The sequence below is a fragment of the Bemisia tabaci genome, chromosome 1 (genome assembly GCF_918797505.1).
Source record: "Bemisia tabaci chromosome 1, PGI_BMITA_v3".
NCBI lineage: Eukaryota > Metazoa > Arthropoda > Insecta > Hemiptera > Aleyrodidae > Bemisia > Bemisia tabaci.
In genome coordinates this window covers 4,318,448-4,338,373 of record NC_092793.1, presented here as the reverse complement: position 1 = coordinate 4,338,373, position 19,926 = coordinate 4,318,448, and the positions used below count along the sequence as shown (strand labels likewise).

The window sequence follows — 19,926 nt, the reverse complement described above, 5'->3', positions numbered from 1 at the left end:
GAATCCATTTCTGATGTTCCCGTATTTAGGCTCCACAGTGTCACAAACGGCATAAAGAGTACATTTTCACCAATTGCCAAGATTTAATCTGTATGTACAGGGAATTACGGGTTCGGCAAGGAACAAACGGAATGAGAGGAGGAACGGGAAAGTGCATTTGAGATGGCCGATCAAAGATTACGAAAACGTTCAATTTCTGTAATCTTATTCCACCATGATTTTCGTAGACATCCATGAGCCGAATTGTCTTGACTCTCGTATAAAGGACTCTACTGCCGTCCTAAGGAAGAACACCGTATGAACATTTGAGAGTTGCCAAAGTTCCTTCGATAAAATGTTAATTTTTGAGGAAAGTTTTGAGTATTTTTCCGAGAAATTTTCAAGAACTTGAGGTAAAATTGCGAACAAAATTATCTGAAAATTAGAAGGAAAGTATTTACGAATTTTCTCAAAAATTCGTGATTTTCCAACGGAAATTTGGCAACGCCCGAAGGTTCATGCGACGTTATTCCTTAGCACGGCAGTATGGGACCGGGAATAACTCGGATTCATCAGGGAATGAAATATTTCAGGGTGATAAGGATAGTTTTACGAAGACCTAAGGGTTTTTTCCAATACAAATTCCCGCTCTAACAACTTTTGATCCAATGAGTCTCTAAATATTGTGTTTTTATTTAATATCCTGAAAGCACCGGGTGAGTAGATTGCGTATTTATTGCGTATTTTTGGAGTCAAAATCCCGGACAAGCCCACTTTTAAAAAGTCCTAAGACTCGAAGGAATTTCAAATGCTCAGCTACAAATGGAATGGCGGGAAAATGATGGAAGTGATCTTCTACGGCAGTCAAATCGCTATTTTCTTCCCATTTTCCGCAGATTTTTGTTAAAATAAAACTTATTTTAATGAGGAATTGTTGCTCGCTTACTACAGACAGCATGAATGAGTTTCGATAATTTGATTCTGAAGAAATAGTTTCGACTTACCGATTATATTCATGTACGAGGATTAGGAAGGCATTTGACGGAACCTCTCCTCGCTTCTCCTTGGTGCCGGATGAGATCATTGCATAGGCAGGCGCGAAATCGGGACTTCTTAAATATGCGGGATAGTTGCGCTTTTTGAACTATGTAGGTATTTCTCAGTTTCTGAGTTACTTTTTCGCGTTTTTAATGTGCGCATCGTGTTCTACGCGTCATTTAGGTATCTTCGGAAACAATGTATTCGCAAATCAAAATTTGTTCTTGGTTTTGTGACCCGTTTCTCTTAACTTCATTTCCGGTTTTATTGGTCTCTTTTGTAACACGGCATTATGGATACGGCCTTAACTTCTTGATCCGGAATCACAGCACGGAAAAGAAGTGTTAGGCGTTATCTCCCCAGGGTCGGACTGGCTCGCATCTGAGGGCGTAGACCATTGGCTGGTTAAAGGGGCGTAATGTGATATTTCCTGGTAAGGCAACCCCTACGTGGAGAGGGGTCCAGAAAATTTTGGCAAAACAGTACATGTTTACGGTATTTCCATGTTCAAAGTAATCGTATAGAGTATAAATTGCAAAACTGAACGTATTGAAGTAGCCGACAAACTTCCGAAATTAGAGAAAACATAAAATATGAAAGCCACTAGACGCATCCAAGCACCATTACTTCGAAATGAACCGAGCCAGTACTGCGAGCTTAAGACGGGGGTCTGCAAGTCCATCCTAAAAAACAATTAGACAAGAACCTGAAAAAAGAGAAGAAAGAACGAGTATCAACGAGTATAGAGAGATGTGCTCGGGCCTCTTTTTAACTTTTCTCCCGAATCGGAACACCTCATCGACAGCATTTAGCAGAGCATTGAGAGCTTACGCTTCGCGTCAGCGCGCCTTCAATTTTTCAGATGCAGCACGGACGTCCATCAAGTACGAATAGTTGTATCTCTGCGCCGTCGTTAACGCGCATCCTTTCCCTCCCTTAATTTCCATATTGTGTTTGTTTGCGTTTGTCTTATTCGTAATGGTGCTTCAAACTAGTGGCATAGAGCAGAACATTGCGAGTTCACGACTTACGCCACCGCGTCTTACATTTTTCATATGCAATGGACATCCATGGACTTCCATCTTGCACGAATAGTTGTATCGCGTTTACACTTTAGATGTCTTTTATTTTTGAATTTCGACATAAATTATGGTTAAGTATACTCGAGATATGCTATGGTATGTCCAAATCAATAGTCCTTTTGAAATGGAAGAAATAAGTTCAAAGGTCTCTCAAGAGTCTCTAAAAGGTGCGTATGTGTAAAAATCGAACCGACCATCGCTTCTAAGGCAGTTACACATAGCGAATGAAGGAGGGGGATGACAAAGTGCCAGTATGTCAACAAAAAGGTGAAAATTTCACCGAATAGTGTTTACGCTACAGGAAGTAGTTTTGAACCTCTGCTCACCACTATCATGGGTAAAAACACCTTTCTTTACTCCTAACTCTCTCTTCCTCCGTTCATTTAAGAAATTTTCCGCATATATTCTCGGTCGTAATTTTAGTTCTGTTCTTTTTTGCTATCTGTGAAAGGGGCGCGTTTTCGGCGCGCTAAGGGGGCGTATCTGCCAATGGCAGATTGGCCTTATGACCAGTCCAGGCCTGTATCCCCCAAAGTTATGTAGTTGCATACTCCGGTGTGTTGGATGGTATGGACATTTTCAATTAATTTTGGTAACACTGCAACTCCAGTTAGGGTAGCACTGCAACATTTGGATTAGTAACCGAATGTATTGGGGTACTACCACAATCAGTTGGAAATGTCTATAACATCCAACAGTTGGGACTTAACCCCTACCTCTTTATTTCCGTGTTGTTGTGTTTATGCGTTCGTGTGTTAGTTGTTTGTAAAGTGTTAGTTGTTAGAAGCAATGGACTCGGCTCCTAGCAGTGGCGTGGCGTTTTTTGCGATTCATCGATTTATCGGCCATTTAAACCAATGAAAAATTATCGACAAACAGGGTGTTCGCAGCGAACACCTTATTAATCGATAATTTACCACAGCTTCAAATGGGGAAATATCGATAGATCCACTGGCTCCGGGAGACCGCGGCTCAGAGCACACGCTAACACTCGCGAGAAACTGGCTAAATGTCAATAAACTCGATTCCTCTTGAACTTGACTCCATCTTCATTATGCTAAACCGGCCACGGCACAGGAAGATCGAGTGGACAAATCGTTACCTGTTCGACGAAAGAACGAAACGACACATTAAATTGTATGGGCAGTTACGTCCTTATGTCATGAGGGCTACGAAATTTACCAGTCCGGAACCGGCTCGTAGCTGTCAAGTTCCGCCGATAAAACCTGAAGCCTCTCTGTTCACCTAATTATAAGTAAGAGAGGATTTTTCATTCGCGATCTGGCATTCCGCACGGATTTACCCGCGAGTCTCTCGTAGAGTAGTTAAGTCTGACCGAGTAATTTTCTAATTCACCTAATTCAATTTTCCTCCTTCAATTTTTTTTATTCCGATCGTTTTATCTACATCACTGGATATGCTTTGAATGGACGACACAGATACGGAAGACTGAGGGAATACTGCCATGCTAAGGTAAAACGCCGTATGAACCTTCAGGCGTTACCAAATATCCTCCGATAAAATACGAATCTATTGGGGAAATCGTAAATATTTTCCTCCCAATTTTTCAGACTATTTTGTTCTCAATTTAATTTAAAATATCTGAACATTTCTAGGAAAAATATGCATAGATTTCGTCAAAAATACTTTTTTTATCCGGGAAAATTTGGCAACTCTTCAATGTTCGTACGGCGTTCTTCCTTAGCACGGCAGAATAATCGACGGCTACATAATCGTCGCTTCACAAAAGCAAGGTAGGTAAATGTTTCCATGAGCCTCGGGAAGCGCGGAGTTTTACGGCAGACAAGGCTCATCTTATACTGCAGGTACACCCTTTGAGTAACGGACGATGAAAGGACCTCGCCTTTAAACATAGACTAAAAAATCGGTCATCTCTAACCTCAGCCTCGCCTTCGACATAATTTCAGGAGTGATAGAGAATCTCCGAATCTTCACTTCTTTAGTCAAAAACGGCTACTATTTTGGAAATCGATTCCTTAGGAGTTGTAGGGAGGAGGTCAAAGTTAAAACTTTAAAATGGCACACTATCCTCATGAGCGTTATGTCGTATAGAGGGATCATCTTACAATTAGACTCAAAATTTTTAAGAAATCATTTGTTTTTAGGTGATATGAACGCAACTGTTCATTTTAAAATATTCGTCCATTATTTTCACGTTGCCGTATCTTGAAATTTGAATTTTTAACATGTAATATTGTAATCCCCAAACTTGGAGCTTATTTCATCAAGTTTTATAAGGGAGTGATTATTCATTAAAGAAAACCTACTTTAGAAATCTTTGCATTTTGCACCGTGTAAGTGAATTTTGCCGTGTAACAAATATTTTTCTTTTGCTTTCACAGATTTTCTTTTTTTTTTGGGGGGGGGGGGGGGGGGGCGAGAAGAAAATCCCTCGCATTCACTCCCTAATGCAATCGCCGGAGGCCGCCTTGGATTTAGAGGGAATCAAAGACAGCTATTCAATTTGTACTGACTGTGAGCTGCTCTGATTCGAACCTCTCCGAACACAATCAAAAATTAAAAGTAACACATGAATCCTTTAAACATCCTATTCCAACCAAACGGGCGGCAAATCATCCGGCGCACGATTTCGACGTCAGAACGAGGCTCTAATTACGCGAATTATGATTTACAAATCACACACGAAACGGAGGGGGGGGGGGATCCTCGGTTATTTATATCTATTAATTTTAAGTTTTCGAGGAAGGATGGGCGGTGGCCGGGCCGAACGGTCGGGGAACGGTCGAGCGGTTGAGGAAGAAACGCGGATCTCTCAGTGGCGTGGCGTGAATTGCGATATATCGATTGTTATGCCATTTAAACCTATAAAAAAAGATCGATTATCAGGGTGTTCGCAGCGAACACCTTAGTAATCGATTCTTTACTATAGCTTCAAATGGCGATATATCGATAATCGATCTTTCACGCCACGCCACTCATCTCAATCGTGTTTCCGTTGGATTTAGGCGGTTTTGGCCGCTGCGGTCGTTCGAGGTCCGACCCGGCCGCCAGGATTTATCGCGTCGGGAGAAAGTGGTCATCGGCCGGGCCTCTTAATTCGTCCGAGGCGTGAACCATCGAATATCGATGGTATCCCATTTGGAACTATTGAAAAGAATCGATTAGCAAGGTGTACATCGACAATCGATCTTTTCCTATAGGATTATATGATAGTTCGATCGATTGATCGCGAAGCACGTCGGATTCCCGTTGCAGGATCGGATGGTATGGGAACCCGACCGAGGTCCAGGATTGAGGTCCTCTTCCGGAGTCGCCGCACACTGGAGCGAGTCAGTGGAGAGGGTTGGACATACATCGTCACCTTCCAGGCAAAGTATCACAAGCGCCATGCGACGTTTAAAAATTTCCGCCGCCATTTTATTTCTTTACTGAGAAATCGTTGTTGAATCTGTTTGGAAATTTCACTGAATTTTATCGACAGCACAAAGAAAATTCAGTGAAATTTTCGGACAGCTTCGTTGAACAATTTCTCTGTAAAAAAATAAAATGGCGGCTGAAATTTTTAAACGTCGCATGGCGCTTGTGATACTTTGCCTGGAGGTGACGATGTATGTCCAACCCTCTCCACTGACTCGCTCCAGTGTGCGGCGACTCCGGAAGAGGACCTCAATCCATGTGTATTTTCGATTAAAACTGCAAATTTCGAGGTTTATTCTGTCAAATTTTAAAGTTTAAGAGGTGCTTCTCAAAGATAATTTTACTAGTACATCCAATGCAATCATTTTTAAAACCTTAACGGTTTGTATTAACCGAGTTAAAGCCTTTTAAAGTTTCCGCATTTTATCCAACTTTTCTAATTGACTTGTTTCATTGTGCCTCGCTGCCGCGCCCCTTAAGCCGAGCGGGACCCGGGCAGTGGCGTGGCGTACTTTGCGATATATCGATTGATCTGCCATTTGAACCTATGGGAAAAGATCGGAAAAACCTATAAAAAACAGGGTGTCCGCAACGAACACCTTAATAATCGATTCTTTACCATTGCTTCAAATGGGGAAATAGCGATAAACGATGCCTAATTCTCGCCAGGCCCTGGGCTACGACCCTGAATTCTGGGTTAGACTACCCGACGTGCGTTGTTTAATCATCTCTTACGATTGGAAAAATAAAAGGAAAAATATGAAAGTTTGGAATTTTTCGTGTACGGCATTTCCTACTGGTTGTGCACTGGACAAAAAAGTCGCTTGGATCTGGAGTCCAGACGCTTAAAAACGTTGACAGAAAAAACTCTTGATTCAATCGGACTCTTTGCTTGAATCAAAAGGAATTTTGCCTAAATCAAGAGGCTCGGCTCTTCGATTCAAAGAAAAATCGGATTGAATCAAGAGTATTTTTTCTTTTCAATGTTGTTAAGAGTCTGGACTCTAGATCTAAGCGGCTTTTTTTTCCAGTGTGAAGTATTTCATATTTTTGGGGCTTGAGTATGCAAACTGCACTCAAAAGCACAGGTAATGCATAAAAGAAACGATTTTTGCATTTGTAGCATACGGAAAGCTAGCATAAATACAATAGCCAAATTTACGTACGTAGGGTATCCATGCTAACTGGACTGATGCTGCCATTTCAAAAGGAAGCAAGCTTGAATTGTGTTCTTGGTCTTTTCACGAAATAACCTCTATTGTCTATTCCAAACAGTGGGATGCTTTTTGAAATTGATAGACAATAATATAGACAAAGGAATTTGATGCATTTTTAATTTATGTAATTCAAGAATCGCAACTAAAATCAGCGGCCGGTCGTCAAGATATTTTCAAGAGATATGTTGGTCAAATCATTATGATGTACTTTCTTTTCCATGCGTTAAAGTCTCCGAAGATAGGCATCCGTTCCTCGCTCTTCGAGATGCATTTTTATAAAACGATCTCTCGTCCTGACAGCGGGCTGAATATTAAAATTTCTAGACAAAAGTATAGACAAAGAAGTCAAAGGGAAAATGGAGCGATTTCATTGGTTGAAACGGGTGGTTGATGGACTAAGGGGAAAATGATGAACTATTAATATAGGGTCTCATGTGGGTTTTCTCAGGTCTAGTAGGTATTTAGTCGAGTCCTTTTATAGAGAGAGTTGAAACTTATGGATGTCACAAACGGGAGTAAAGATTACACAAATCAGCAGTTTTTTGTAATCTCAGATTAACCCATTCCCGAATTCCTATCTCCGTCCTCTCTCTCATTCCATTTGATCCTTGTCGTCTCGGTTCATTCCAGTTTACAATCTTTGCAATGGAGAATTCGCATGCAAATTTTTTATCGCTTCATCTGAAAGTGCTTAAAGGTTTGATTTCAATTATTACAATTTTTTTTTTTTTATATGGGAAATAGTATAAAAATAGATTGAAAAGTGAGAAAATGCATCGCCTAGTGACGTCATCTGGCGGCATTTCCCATTTTAACACACGTTTTTTAGCAGATTAGCTTATTTTGTCATATCTTCTCCAATAATTATTGTTCAATTCATAAACCAAGGGTATCCTCGTGCTCAGTTCACTCAGTAGTTTCCACTTAAACACGACATTCAGCATATTTCAGACACCTGCAAATTCTCTATTGGTGAAAATATAATCTTTATTCCCGTTTGTGACACTGTGAAGGCCTAAAATGTGGGAACCAATCAGAAATGGATTCGCATACTCTCATCTCTACCGTCAGTATACAGGGACTCTAGTACTTAACTCCTTTGTTGATCGCAATCATTCGCTTCCCTTGGTAGGATAGCTTTATTTGGATGTATTTCTGCTAAAAGGAACTAAGTGCATAGAGTTTGCGTGCGACATAGTTCCATTTAGCATAAATACGTCCATTCATTCTTCGACTATAGCTTTGTTTATTAATTTCTATGCTCGGAGGTCTTGCTACGCCGCCGTAGCGCAACAACCGCCTCGACGTGAGTACCTGGATTGCATACCTCTCACTAGCCGGGACTGACCCCCTGCCCCCTGCTCCCTGCTCCTGTTCCCTGTCGGCCGCTAATTTTCGAAATGATGTCAGTGTGCGCTCTCCCACTACAACAACAGCCCGTCGTGTGTCCCCGAGATGTTTTCACACGTGCCTCCAAGCCTCCACCCTCTCCACTTTTCAGTGCGCAACCGTGAGCTTTTGCACCCGGAGAATCAACAGGAGGACATGTTTATGCTGAAAGAAACTAGGTGCAAGTGGAAAGATGGGGTGTGCTCGTGGTGAGCTAGATGAGGAACAATGTAAAAGTGGATATAGTTCACTGAAAAAAAAGTATGGTAACATCTATCATAAGTCTACTTGATTTTTTACACAGTGATACTGTTAAGTGAAAATAACCAGAATTAAAGTAGTACTCGTCAGAACCCTGGTTTTACTTAAAATAATATGGTAAATGCTACCATAGAGCCTGGTGTCTATTACCATACTCGTATCACCGTGTCAGAGTGTGGTGAAATCTACCATATTTCTTTTGAGTGTTTCTTTTAAGATAATGAAAAAGCGGAATTTTCCATTAAATCAAAAGGAACTGATGGTGAGCGCTAACTCGTGAGCCGTGGACACGTGACAAGAGCGTTGTGGACAGGGCTCATGAGTTAAAGCCGAGTAAGAACGACAATGGAGACGGCTTCGTCGCCGCTGACGTCACTGGCGCTTTAAAATCCCCATTCATTCTTGTTGCCCTCAAATAACGAGCACACCCCATCTTTCCACTTGCACATAGTTCCATTCAGCATATAACGTCCGCTGGAAATCTAATTCTTGGGCCGGGAGACTCAAAGAAGAGATTTTGTCGTGCGAATATTTCGGCATGATGAATGATTAAAAATATGCTGAAAAATATCGCGGTTTCGACAGTTTTTCAGTTGTAGTTTTGAGAAATGATATTTCAGGGTTTGATCTCCTGTATTCAGTGCTCTTGATTCGTCGTTTTCCGCACGGAAGAACGTAGCTCCCTTCCAAGGTTGCAAAATGGACTCGAACAATTCTAATTATTTGCGAGAAAATTCCTGCGAAATTTTTGCCGTGAAAGTTTTTTCTAATTATGGTAAGACATCAAGAAAAAATGAGTAAAATTTTCAATTAGAAATTCCCATAATTCTCCCTATCAAAATGCAATTTGGGCGGAAAAATCTGGCAACTTTGAAATGTAGTTATGTTCTTTCGTGACGGGATACGAGGGATTGTCGGATTACAATGTAACTTTACACCCTGTATTGCCTCAAAAATGATATGAACCGTTGCAGCTCGCCAAGTTATGTTTTCATAGCGTTCTTTTCTCTCTTTTTCGTTGAAACCAATTTTGTGGAAACTTTTTTTAAACTTCGCTTGACCAAAGTTCCTCTCTTCGTCCTTCTAGAAAAATATCGGCGCTGTCCGCTTAGGCTCTTTTTCTGTGGGCGATAAAAATGGATTCATTTATAAAATTAAAGTAATTATCTATAGTCGACATACATCTCTTTCATTATCAACAAGGTGTGCTTTAGAGACGGAGATTTCTCTACATTTCGGTTTTCTCAATAATCAATATTTCATATTGTAATATCAAAGTTGCCGAGGCCAGGGAAAACCGGGAAATGTCAGGGAATTTAATATTGTCAGGTAAAACATGGAAATGTCAGGGAAAATGACAAAAATGTCAGGAGAAAGCGGGAAAGGTCAGGGAAAGTAACGAAAATATCAGGGAAAATTCGTTAAATCACCTTCATTTGATTTCTAGAATGGGTTTGAGGTTTCGAACAACAAAGTTTGCCTGCAAACCATTTTCAAATAAGCCTTCTTAACCATCCGTCACATCTTCAATTGCCAGGGAATTTAACCAAAATGTGTCGCGAAAATCAGGGAAATTTCAGGGAATTCCATATCCTAAATTCTGTGGCAACCCTGAATGTTCCGCATGCCTGCTCCCTCCAATTTTCACAATTCCCATGTCTTCTACCGTCGGCCGGAGTTGTGACTTTAAAATCACGCTTTGATGTGTAGAGTCAAGAAAAATTTTCATTCGCAGATGTTCCACGCGTATGTATTGCTCATTTTTACAAATTTTAAATAATTCATCTGCACGGAGGCATCTAAGAATTTGAATTTTTGACAACTCGGACAACAAATCGAACCGACGAAGCGTGCTAAGAAGAATAGTGATACCTTATCTTAGTGGGGAACAATGGGTTGTAAATGAAGAGGACAATACGTCGCTTCTCTGACGTGAGGACGTATACCTCAATTTTCACGTGAGCCATATTTTACGTATAAATCCATGCTTTCTGGGGCTCACGAGGAGATCGAGCTACGCCCTTGAGTCAGAAAAGCGACGAATATGCCGACCTCTAAAGAGGTCTCCATTGTGATTTGCTTTCCTTGTTTAAACTTTATGCTAGTCAAGATTCTCAGTTCTTTCTATGAACAACCGCTTTATTTTGAAGCAAATACACGGACTGGTCAACACACCCGCTATTTTGAAAGTTTCGAAACGAAAGCACTCACTGAAAAAAAAAAAAAGTACGGTTCGAGTTACGGTGATATGAGCACACCAATAATTAACATACGCCATGGTAGCAAATACCATAACTCTAATAACATTCGTCAAAATCATGGTAAATGATACCTAATGTCTGCTTATCTTTACTCTACAGTATGATAGAGTCACAATGAACCAATTGGACTGGTCCAATGTGAAACATGTCACCATGATGTTTTTCTCTTGCAGAATGCACTCCTTTTTGTAATATAAAAAGTCGAAACATCCTACACACTAGACTGCGAGATGGTCACTGGTGTATTGGAACCAATTGGTTTGGTTCAATATGGATCATTGCACCATGCTGTTTCTCTCCTCTCTCAGAAAGCACTCTTTTTTGTAATAAGAAAGTCAAAACACACTACTATCCGAGATGGTCACAAATATATATTGGTCCGTTAAAGATTAAAAGTGATTAATGGTGACTGAGTTATTTATTTTTGAAGATTTCTAATTAGACACAATTTGGTCAACCTGAAAATGGGATAGTTGAAAATGATATGTATTTGAGTAATTTTTCATGTATTCTCTTGTTTTAAATGGAAGATTGTGTTTTTTTCAATCTTCCAGTACTCCTTTGCATTCTCATTTATCAAATTGATTCTAATGGCTATTGTTTTCTTTTTTGTTCCAGCTGTTGGGATGATACCAGTCAAAGAGTAAGTACACTTCTTATCGTTTACAAATTGGTGAAGTTCTCAGAATTTTTACACTGCGCTTCGAGTTTCAGTTGAACAATGCCAAGCGCATTAAGTGCTTTAAAATAAGGGAGTATCATGATTCATTTGAAGAGATGTTCGATTCATTTTCTATATTTTTCTGTAGGGCAGAAAAGTTACACATCATTTTAAAAATGATGATTAAACCACGTAAATTCGCATCTTCGTAATAAAGGTATGCGTTTTTGTCTGATGCACCGTCGACATTACCGGATTTCTCAAAGGACGATAGGATCAGGCATTGTGCCACGAAGATCAAATCAGAGTGAACATCAGAGCGTTTTATCGACGAATCTGGATCTTTGTTTGACTTGTGTAACTCAGATCTTGGGCACCTGAACACATTCAAAAACTGCTGAGAATGAGGCACACAAGAAATCTCACCGCAGCATGTTCTGAAAACTAAAAACCCCACGCGACCTGCATGAGAATCCGCGGTGATGCAGGCACGCTCGCAGCGCTGCCGTGCCAAGGAAGAACGCCGTATGAACATTCGAGAGTTGCCAAATCTCCCCGGATAAAACACAAATTTTTGAGTTAGTTATGCACATTTTACTTTGAAATTTCTGGATGAGTGTATCAGATTAAATCGTGAACAAATCATGCGAAAATTTTGACGGGAAATATTAACAATTTTCCCAGTAAATTGGGTTTTTATTGAAGGAAATATGGCATCGTCTTTTGGCTCATATGGCGTTCTTCCTGCGGACGGCGGAGTGGAGAGTGTGCCTCTTGAAGCCCGTTCCCCCTGTTGATAATTCGCATGCAGCATGTCTAACCTGAATACGATCCGAGAAGGTAAACTAATAGTCGAGTAATAAACGATGAAAGATAACCCTGCACCAGAGCTGCCATTGCCGATTCGCCACGGAAATTATCGCTTTGTTCAGTCTTCACGCTTCTTTTCATTTTCATTCACTTCCTTTCAATCCCCCTTCCTCCGTGGACTTTCCCAATTCGAAACGATTCATCTCGACGAACTTTGGAAAACTTGCGTAATTTTCACCATCTTATCCAATAAAGTTTTCAATTTTATTTCACGCAACGGACCACTGAACAAGGTACAAATTTAAGCACTCTGATACATTCGTCTAAACCAAAAGTTCACCTAACACACGATTCTTGCTTTGAAAAATACTGAAATTAACTCCTAACTAAGAAATTAATTAACGTTTTTATTTTACATTGGTCACGGGAAATTTGAATTGCCCGCTCACAAGAAACGCAATACTCTCCGTGAGTCAAATCGTGCTTTACAGCGGTTTTGGCAGGCTTCTCAATCGAGCATTGTTCCTTCTCCACCCTCTATCGTTCAAAATGTAAGAAATTTGCTGTAGCTGAGCCAAAGCGTCAAGATTGAGATTACCATATTTTCGTATCGCAGACACTGCCACGGCAACGTTTATTGTGCGGTGTGATTCGCACGCAGACTGGAGTCCCTTTATACCGAGAGTAAAGACAATTCGAATCCATTTCTAATTGGTTCCCGTAGTTCAGGCATCCACAGTATCACAAACGGGAATAAAGATTATAGATTTTCAACAATTGCAAAGATCGTGAACTGGAATGGACCAGGGAATTAGGTGCACGGCAAGACGGTAAGGAACTAACGGAATGATAGAAGGAACGGAGACAGGAATTTGGGAAGGAGTTGATTCAGGATGGCATACAAAAAAAAAAAAAAAAAAAAAACGTTCATTTTGTGTGATCCGTACATATTCCCGTTTGTAGCATCCATGAGCCACGTTGTTTCAACTCTCCCTATACAGGGACTCAGGCGTAGACCGTTGCGTTTTCATAAGCGGGAGGTTTGAATTCACGCGTGAAGAAACATTAAATATCTTCGTTAGGAGTTGATTTCAGTAATTTTCGTCGCGCGAATCATGTTTTAAATGAAGTTTTGGTTAAGAATTATGCACCAGAACGCTTAACTTCGTAAACCTTGCCTGGTCCATTGGACGAAACCGCATTAATTTGGCAGCAGTGATGAACGTCGGAATGAATGGAGCGGTGTGGTGTGTGTTGCTCGCTGTACAGACGAACAGGTGGTTGTGTGTATTGGTGCCGGTGAAGTTCCTCTCTAGAAAAGGAAATCTGTGTCGCAGTTCGAGCCAGTCTGTGGTCCTGTTGGGTAGGATCCCCGCAACTTGTAATGGAAAATGTATGTAGGTATGCGTTTCTAGTCTTGGACGGCAGTCCGCTTTGCAGTTTCGTTTCTCGCACGAGTTGCAGCTAGCCCCAGGGATCGGCACCGACGCACGGTGGATCGAGTTAATAGAAGAGGTCGGACAAAATTTGGAAACTTTAAACGCTTACAACTCAATTTAAACAAAACTTTGAGGTTCTTAAAGTGGTTTCATTGGTTTCCTTGTGATATTTTCTTCCAGGAGCACCCCTTCAACTTTAAAATGTGACGAAAGAAACATCAAAATTCGCAGTTTTTGTCAAAAATTTCATGTCCGACCTCTCTAATTGACTCGATCTACTGTGCGACGAGCCAACGAAGACGACAGGATGGGACGATTGTGTGTGTACTTGTATGCTTGTGTGTGTGCTGGTACTTGTGCATACGCACGCAGATTTCTGAAACATCAAACGCATTAAAGTTATCTTCCGTATCCCGAGATGGAAGGTGATATTTCAAAAGGCTCGAATAAATTCACGAAATGTGAAATTTGTTACTTTTTTTTCGGAATTATGAATTCAATCCTCGGAAGTCCGGGAAGTGTTTCAGATGGTCAATCTATTGTTACGGCAGTATCAGTGGCGTGGCGTGCTTTGCGGTACATAGATTGTTATGCCATTTAAACCTATAGAAAAGGATCGATAATCAGGGTGCAGCGAACACCATAATAATCGATTCTTTACCATAGGTTTAAATGGCAGAACAATCGATATATCGCGAAGCACGCCACGCCACTGGGCAGTATATGCTACCCTAATCAGGTACTGTATGCGGAAGGGGGCACAAAGGGGAGTTTAGAGAGGAAGGAAGCCCCAACGCGTGAATGTCTTAGGTTTGGGGTGAGAAATGTCAAAATCGCTAATTACTGTTTCTAGGCTTTCCTTGGCCTCCTTAATGCATTCCCAGGCAAAATCCATCATCTATGGCCGTATCCAGTAATGTTGGCCAACACACTACCGTTAGGTGCACTGACTGAATATTTAGAAGGGGTATAAACGGTCGTGCAGATTTTTGTGGAAATTTTAGGGAATTCCCTGCATAATACGAAGCAAATTCCTTAATATTTTCAAAGGAATCCGTACAAACGTTCCCTTGTAAAAAATTAAAGTGCTTAGTTAAGTTGATGTGGCTTGGTTCCTCTCTGCTGAACGCGGTCCATTTATGACGGATGAAACCTTAACGGAGATTCTGAAACACCGCAATCAAGAAATGCCCTTTCTGCACCCAGCGCTTTAATTTGACGTACACTGGAAAAAAAAAACACATTGGATCTTGAGTCCAGACTCTTAAAAACATCGACAAGAAAAAATACTCTTGATTCAATCAGATTTAAGCTTAAATCAAGAACCAAGCCTCTTAATTTGAGCGGATTTCCTTTTGATTTAAGCTTGATTCCAATTGAATCAAGAGTATTTTTTCTTATCAATGTTTTCAGGAGTCTGGACTCTAGATCCAATGTGTTGTTTTCCGGTGTATCTATGCTAAAATGAACCATTTTACACGCAATCCCTAATCACATAGTTCCATTTAGCATAAATAGGTTCAATTATAGAGCAAGAGTGGTGAAAAACGATCAATTTCTTGTTTTTATTCGGTTCAGAGGCGGGTCCAGCAATTTAGCAACACCGAATTCCCTCCATTCAAATCCACGTTAAATAATCGATTCGTGTCGGAGTACCTGGCCCCTCCAAGAATCGATACATTTCCATAGGTTTAAACGGAGAAAAACAACGTTGCCAATTTGCTGGATCCGCCAATGATTTGGTTTATCGGAACATCATCGGGAGTTGGCTGTGTTTAGTTTTGTTAATGTTCCCCTAAGTGAAATCTAATGGAGTGTTTTTTTGTTGGAACAGTAGCTACTCGGAATCCCTGACGTGGCGATTGGTGGAACCGAGCCCTGGGATGTACCTTCAAAACCATAGTGAAGCCTTCAACCATGTCGGCAGCCACAACTATCCGAGGTCCCATGGAAACGTCGTTGTCACCATGGATGTCCCACCAAAAGGGACACTTGGTTGCGGGTGAGTTTTTTTTTCTTTTTTTTGTTGCACTAGGGGGTTTTAAAATTTCCAAGGGAACACCCAGATCCGTAGAAACGTTTTGCCTAACAACGAAACTGCACAAAATAAATTTTGAACTAAAGAGTTTTAGTGAAACTAGACAAATTATTATTTAATGACACATTTCCTGCGTTGTTTTGCTGGGTTCTCTCCCCCCCCCCCCCCCTTTTGAGTTAATATCAAAGAAAAAAAGGTAGGGATAGGGAGAGAAAGGAAAAACGAGAGCAAATATGACGACCAAAGTACAAAACCACGTATTTCCATTCAAGTGTTTTAAAATTTCCTCTCTTATTTTGTTTTTCGAAAAGTTGGAAGCCACCATTGTAGCTTGAAATTTTGACAGAATTTTCTTCGAACAAAGAAGGAAGTTCAAGGTAGTTTTCAAGAAAGTCAAATTCAAACGGAGATACGTGGTTTGACATTTTTGCCATCGAATATGGGAGAAAAAGGAAGAACGAAGCGGGCATTGAAAGGGAGAGACAATTGGAGAGGGAGTGGTAAAAAGGATGGAACAATTGAAGAGAAGATAAGGAAGGAAATAAACAAACGAGAGAAAGGGAGTAGGAAGGAGAGCAATTCAGGGGTATAGATTGCAGAATGTTCACGAGCTAACTAACCATTGGTCATCGGCGAACTACGAAGGCTGAACATTGCTTAGGATACGACCTCTATTATAACAAATGAAATAGAAATATATCACATTTGATCAAAATGCGCTTCATTTTTACGTATACCTTCCGAAATTGTGTATGCGTGTTGCCTTACGCATTTCCAAATGGACGTGTTTCTGTCAAGCGGAACTATGTGCTAAGACGTGAACCCTGAGACCCATAAGAATACATGTATAACAGGGCTTACGTCATCTTGCACATAGTTCCGTTTTACAGAAGTACGACCAAAGAACGTGGTTCTCGGAACTTAGCGCGACTTGCGAATTCAGAGCCAAGAGCGAGACTAAAGATCGGGTTTGGGGAGCCGGCGTGATGCTTGAAGTATTCCTACAGTTTCGCAGGCGCTTCTCGCAGTCGTTCTGCGTGCTAAGTTCGAAGTTTCGACAATTTTCTTCGGGATTATGAGGTCACAGGTCCGGTCATATTTAAGTGCAACAATACTTTCTCGCATTTCTTCTAAACGAAGGAGAACGCGAAGTGTTCTTGGTTGATTTAGAGACTTCAACGCATGAGTAGAAAAGTTGGATTGGGCGATAAATGTGATACAACTATTTTGACCTACAAGGAGATAAAATCGCGTATCCTTAAAATGAAGGAGAACGTGAGATTTTCTCGGCCAACTCAGGCTTTAACGCATGAGTAAGAAAGTTGCATGGGGCGAAACACGTTACAAACGTATTGAAAAAAGGAGAAGTCCAAAACTAAAGCTAATGAGAAAAAAGTTCCAACTCCTTATTTGGTGGCGGCCGAAAATTTCCAAGTCCATGATTTGATTGATGATCATGATTGATGTATAGAGTTGTCGATACAATCGATGAATCGATGTTTTTTATACTAAAAAGGACATAATAGTCCTTTCCAAGCCAGTTCAGGTGGCAAACCTTTGTCGTCCTGAGGATAGACAACTGATTCGAGGTGTTGCCTCTCCGAGAGAGAACAAACATTTTGTGATGGAAATCATTTTAGTGCGAGAATTGCTTCATTTGAAGATGTTAACAAAACGAAACCACGTCCAAAAGCACATCTCAGTCAGTTAGTTCCAAAAAAAACTATTCATAAAACTCTCTTCTACTTTGCTGAGTGCAATTTAATGAAAATATTACATTCGATTGGTAAAAAATGTTCAGGTTTGCGGTTAATTTCAGCTCTAGTTTAAAGTTTCCATCAGTATTTTTTGGAAACAGTCAAGTGTATTTCAAGGTAAAAAAATTGCGCTTTTTGACACAAATTCAAAATAATATCGATATTTCAACATCATGATTCTAACATTCCGATGCTTGGTAGCGTCTGTTAGATGTAGATTCACCGCAAATCCACCAAAGCTGAATATTACCTGTGGGTTCGGTACACTTTTAGAACCCGATTGACAGGGATACAGTCCACGAAGAAATACACTAGAAGACTAAAGAATGTAATTTCACTACTTAACGTCGCCGTTAGGTCGCGGCGGAAACTGCACGGAAGCGAGCACGAACAGTTGTATGTATCCCATTTGAAGGCGCTTCATACTTCATGCGTATTTGGTACATTAGTCGTACTCATAAGAACAATTCAATACGTGACAACATGTGTCAGCATTTTGTTTCTAATACTTGATAAATATTAAGGTTTAACCTCAAATTTAATCTTTATTTTGCAGGATATGCAAGGGTCCGGATTGGAAACCAGGTATTTTCGTGCAATTCACGAAAGAAAATGGACTTGCGCGAGATGCCGGTCTGAGGCCAGGAGATCAAATATTACAATGTAACAATGTTGATTTTACGAATAATGTCACTTTTAATGAGGTAATTACACACTGATTTCCTTATTTTTATTATTTCATTGCAAGGATCCGGCTAGCGGCTTTATGTCTACACCCATGGTCGAATAGTTATCTCGTTACGCCTGCCGGGAATGAAACCAAATATTGATGCTGCACGCGGAAAAAAGCGTTCTTATCTCCAATTGCAACGTTGTAAATCTCTATTCATTTTTTATTTTTAATCAATTTTATTTTAAAACTAGCGAAATGCCCGTGACTGGAGTCACGGGTCCAGAGGCCGCTAAAATATCTATAACCCCGAAAAAATGGTGGTAGGGGAAGAAGGCATGACATAAAAAAAAAATGCTATAATCGATAGAAAAATGAGTTGAGGGGAGAGGATGATGGAGCTAGAAAAATGAGCTGGGGGAGGGGGAGGTAGAATAAATGCTAGCAAAAAAATTAGAACTTACCTAGCAATGATTTATTAATAAAAAAAAAAAAAAAAAAAATGAAAAAAAAAGAAATTGAACTAAAACATTAGCTGATAGCAAACAAAGGTTACCAAGGAAACCAAGGAATGGAACTCTCATAAAAACAGATTAGTGGAAAACAGCGTAGGTAGGGCACTTACGTTAATTACCGTTTAAATAATTACCGTTTATAAGTAAACGGTAAGTGCGATTTAACCAAAAATCTATAAAGTTCTTTATAGGACTAAAATGGACAAAATTACAAAATTTGAATAGGCTAACGTAAATCCAACGATAGTTATCGTGAACGAAAGAATTGACGACATAGGTCGGGCAACTATTATAGGTGGGATGGGATGGGATGGGATGGAATGGAATGGGATAAGCTACACACATTTTTTTTAGAAGTTTCCGAAAAATTTCCGGAATGATTTGAAAAAAAATCATAAACAATTTCGACGCGATATTTCCGTTCGTTCAATTTCCCTTTATTAAACCAAAATTAATTTTACGCGAATCAAGTTTCATAGTCGCTGCATCGTTTAAACATCGTCCAAGTTGCTGAATCGGTGCAGTTAAAATACTTATTTACACTTCAATTCAGGTAAAAACCGGACAGGGACCGTCAAAAAAAATGACGCGTGGTCCTAGTTTTGCGGCGATTTCAGCGTCGCGCAAGCCAGGAAAGGGAGCTGAGTCGAGTGTCGAATTATCTTCACAGTGGGATGCGCTTTAAATTCAGTTAGCGGCAATGTGCCTTTGTCCGTAGTCGATTAGTCATCCAAAATAACTCTAGGATTGCGTCTAGTGCAATGCGAGAAGTATTCATGCAGTCTTGTAGGCGATAATATTGTCACCTTCCAGGCAAAGTATCCCAAGCGCCATGCGACGTTTAAAAATTTCCGCCACCATTTTATTTCTTTACTGAGAAATTTTTGGTTGAATCTGTTTGGAAATTTCACTAAATTTTATCGGCAGCACAAAGAAAATTCAGTGAAATTTTCGGGCAGCTTCGTTGAAAAATTTCTCTGTAAAAAAATATAATGGCGGCGGAAATTTTTAAACGTCGCATGGCGCTTGTGATACTTTGCCTGGAAGGTGCCGATATGTGTTTGACGCCGACCGCACTGTTTGGCGCAATGCGTGAAGTATTTATACACTCTTGCAGGCGCCAATATGAGTTTAAAACCATCCGCACCGTGTTTGGCGCGATTATTTGAACTCGCGTTAGGATAATCGCGGCATCGAACCATGGGGCTTAAAAGGTTCATGTTGTTTTTGGACGCCGTATGAGCCGTCCAATGTTGCCTCGTTTCTCCCGATAAAATATTTTTTATGAGAAAAGTTAGGAAAGTTTTCTTTGTCCGCTTTTTTAGATTGAATGGACCATTAAACAAGTTACGAATTTAAGCATTCTGATACATGATTTTTCAAAAGAATTCCACACAGAACACGATTCGC

The 19,926-nt window shown here is 40.3% G+C and overlaps 1 protein-coding gene across 3 annotated transcripts in view; it reads left to right on the top strand.

Annotated features, from left to right (window-relative positions):
• Positions 1-19,926, top strand: part of LOC109032169 (uncharacterized) — a 276,458-nt gene that overhangs the window by 203,251 nt on the left and 53,281 nt on the right. For all 3 annotated transcript variants that reach the window (XM_072303601.1, XM_072303622.1, XM_072303571.1), the window contains exons 6-8: positions 11,245-11,269; positions 15,371-15,538; positions 17,888-18,035. In XM_072303601.1, coding sequence (XP_072159702.1) covers positions 11,245-11,269; positions 15,371-15,538; positions 17,888-18,035 — 341 coding nt within the window. The remainder of the gene's footprint in view (positions 1-11,244; positions 11,270-15,370; positions 15,539-17,887; positions 18,036-19,926) is intronic.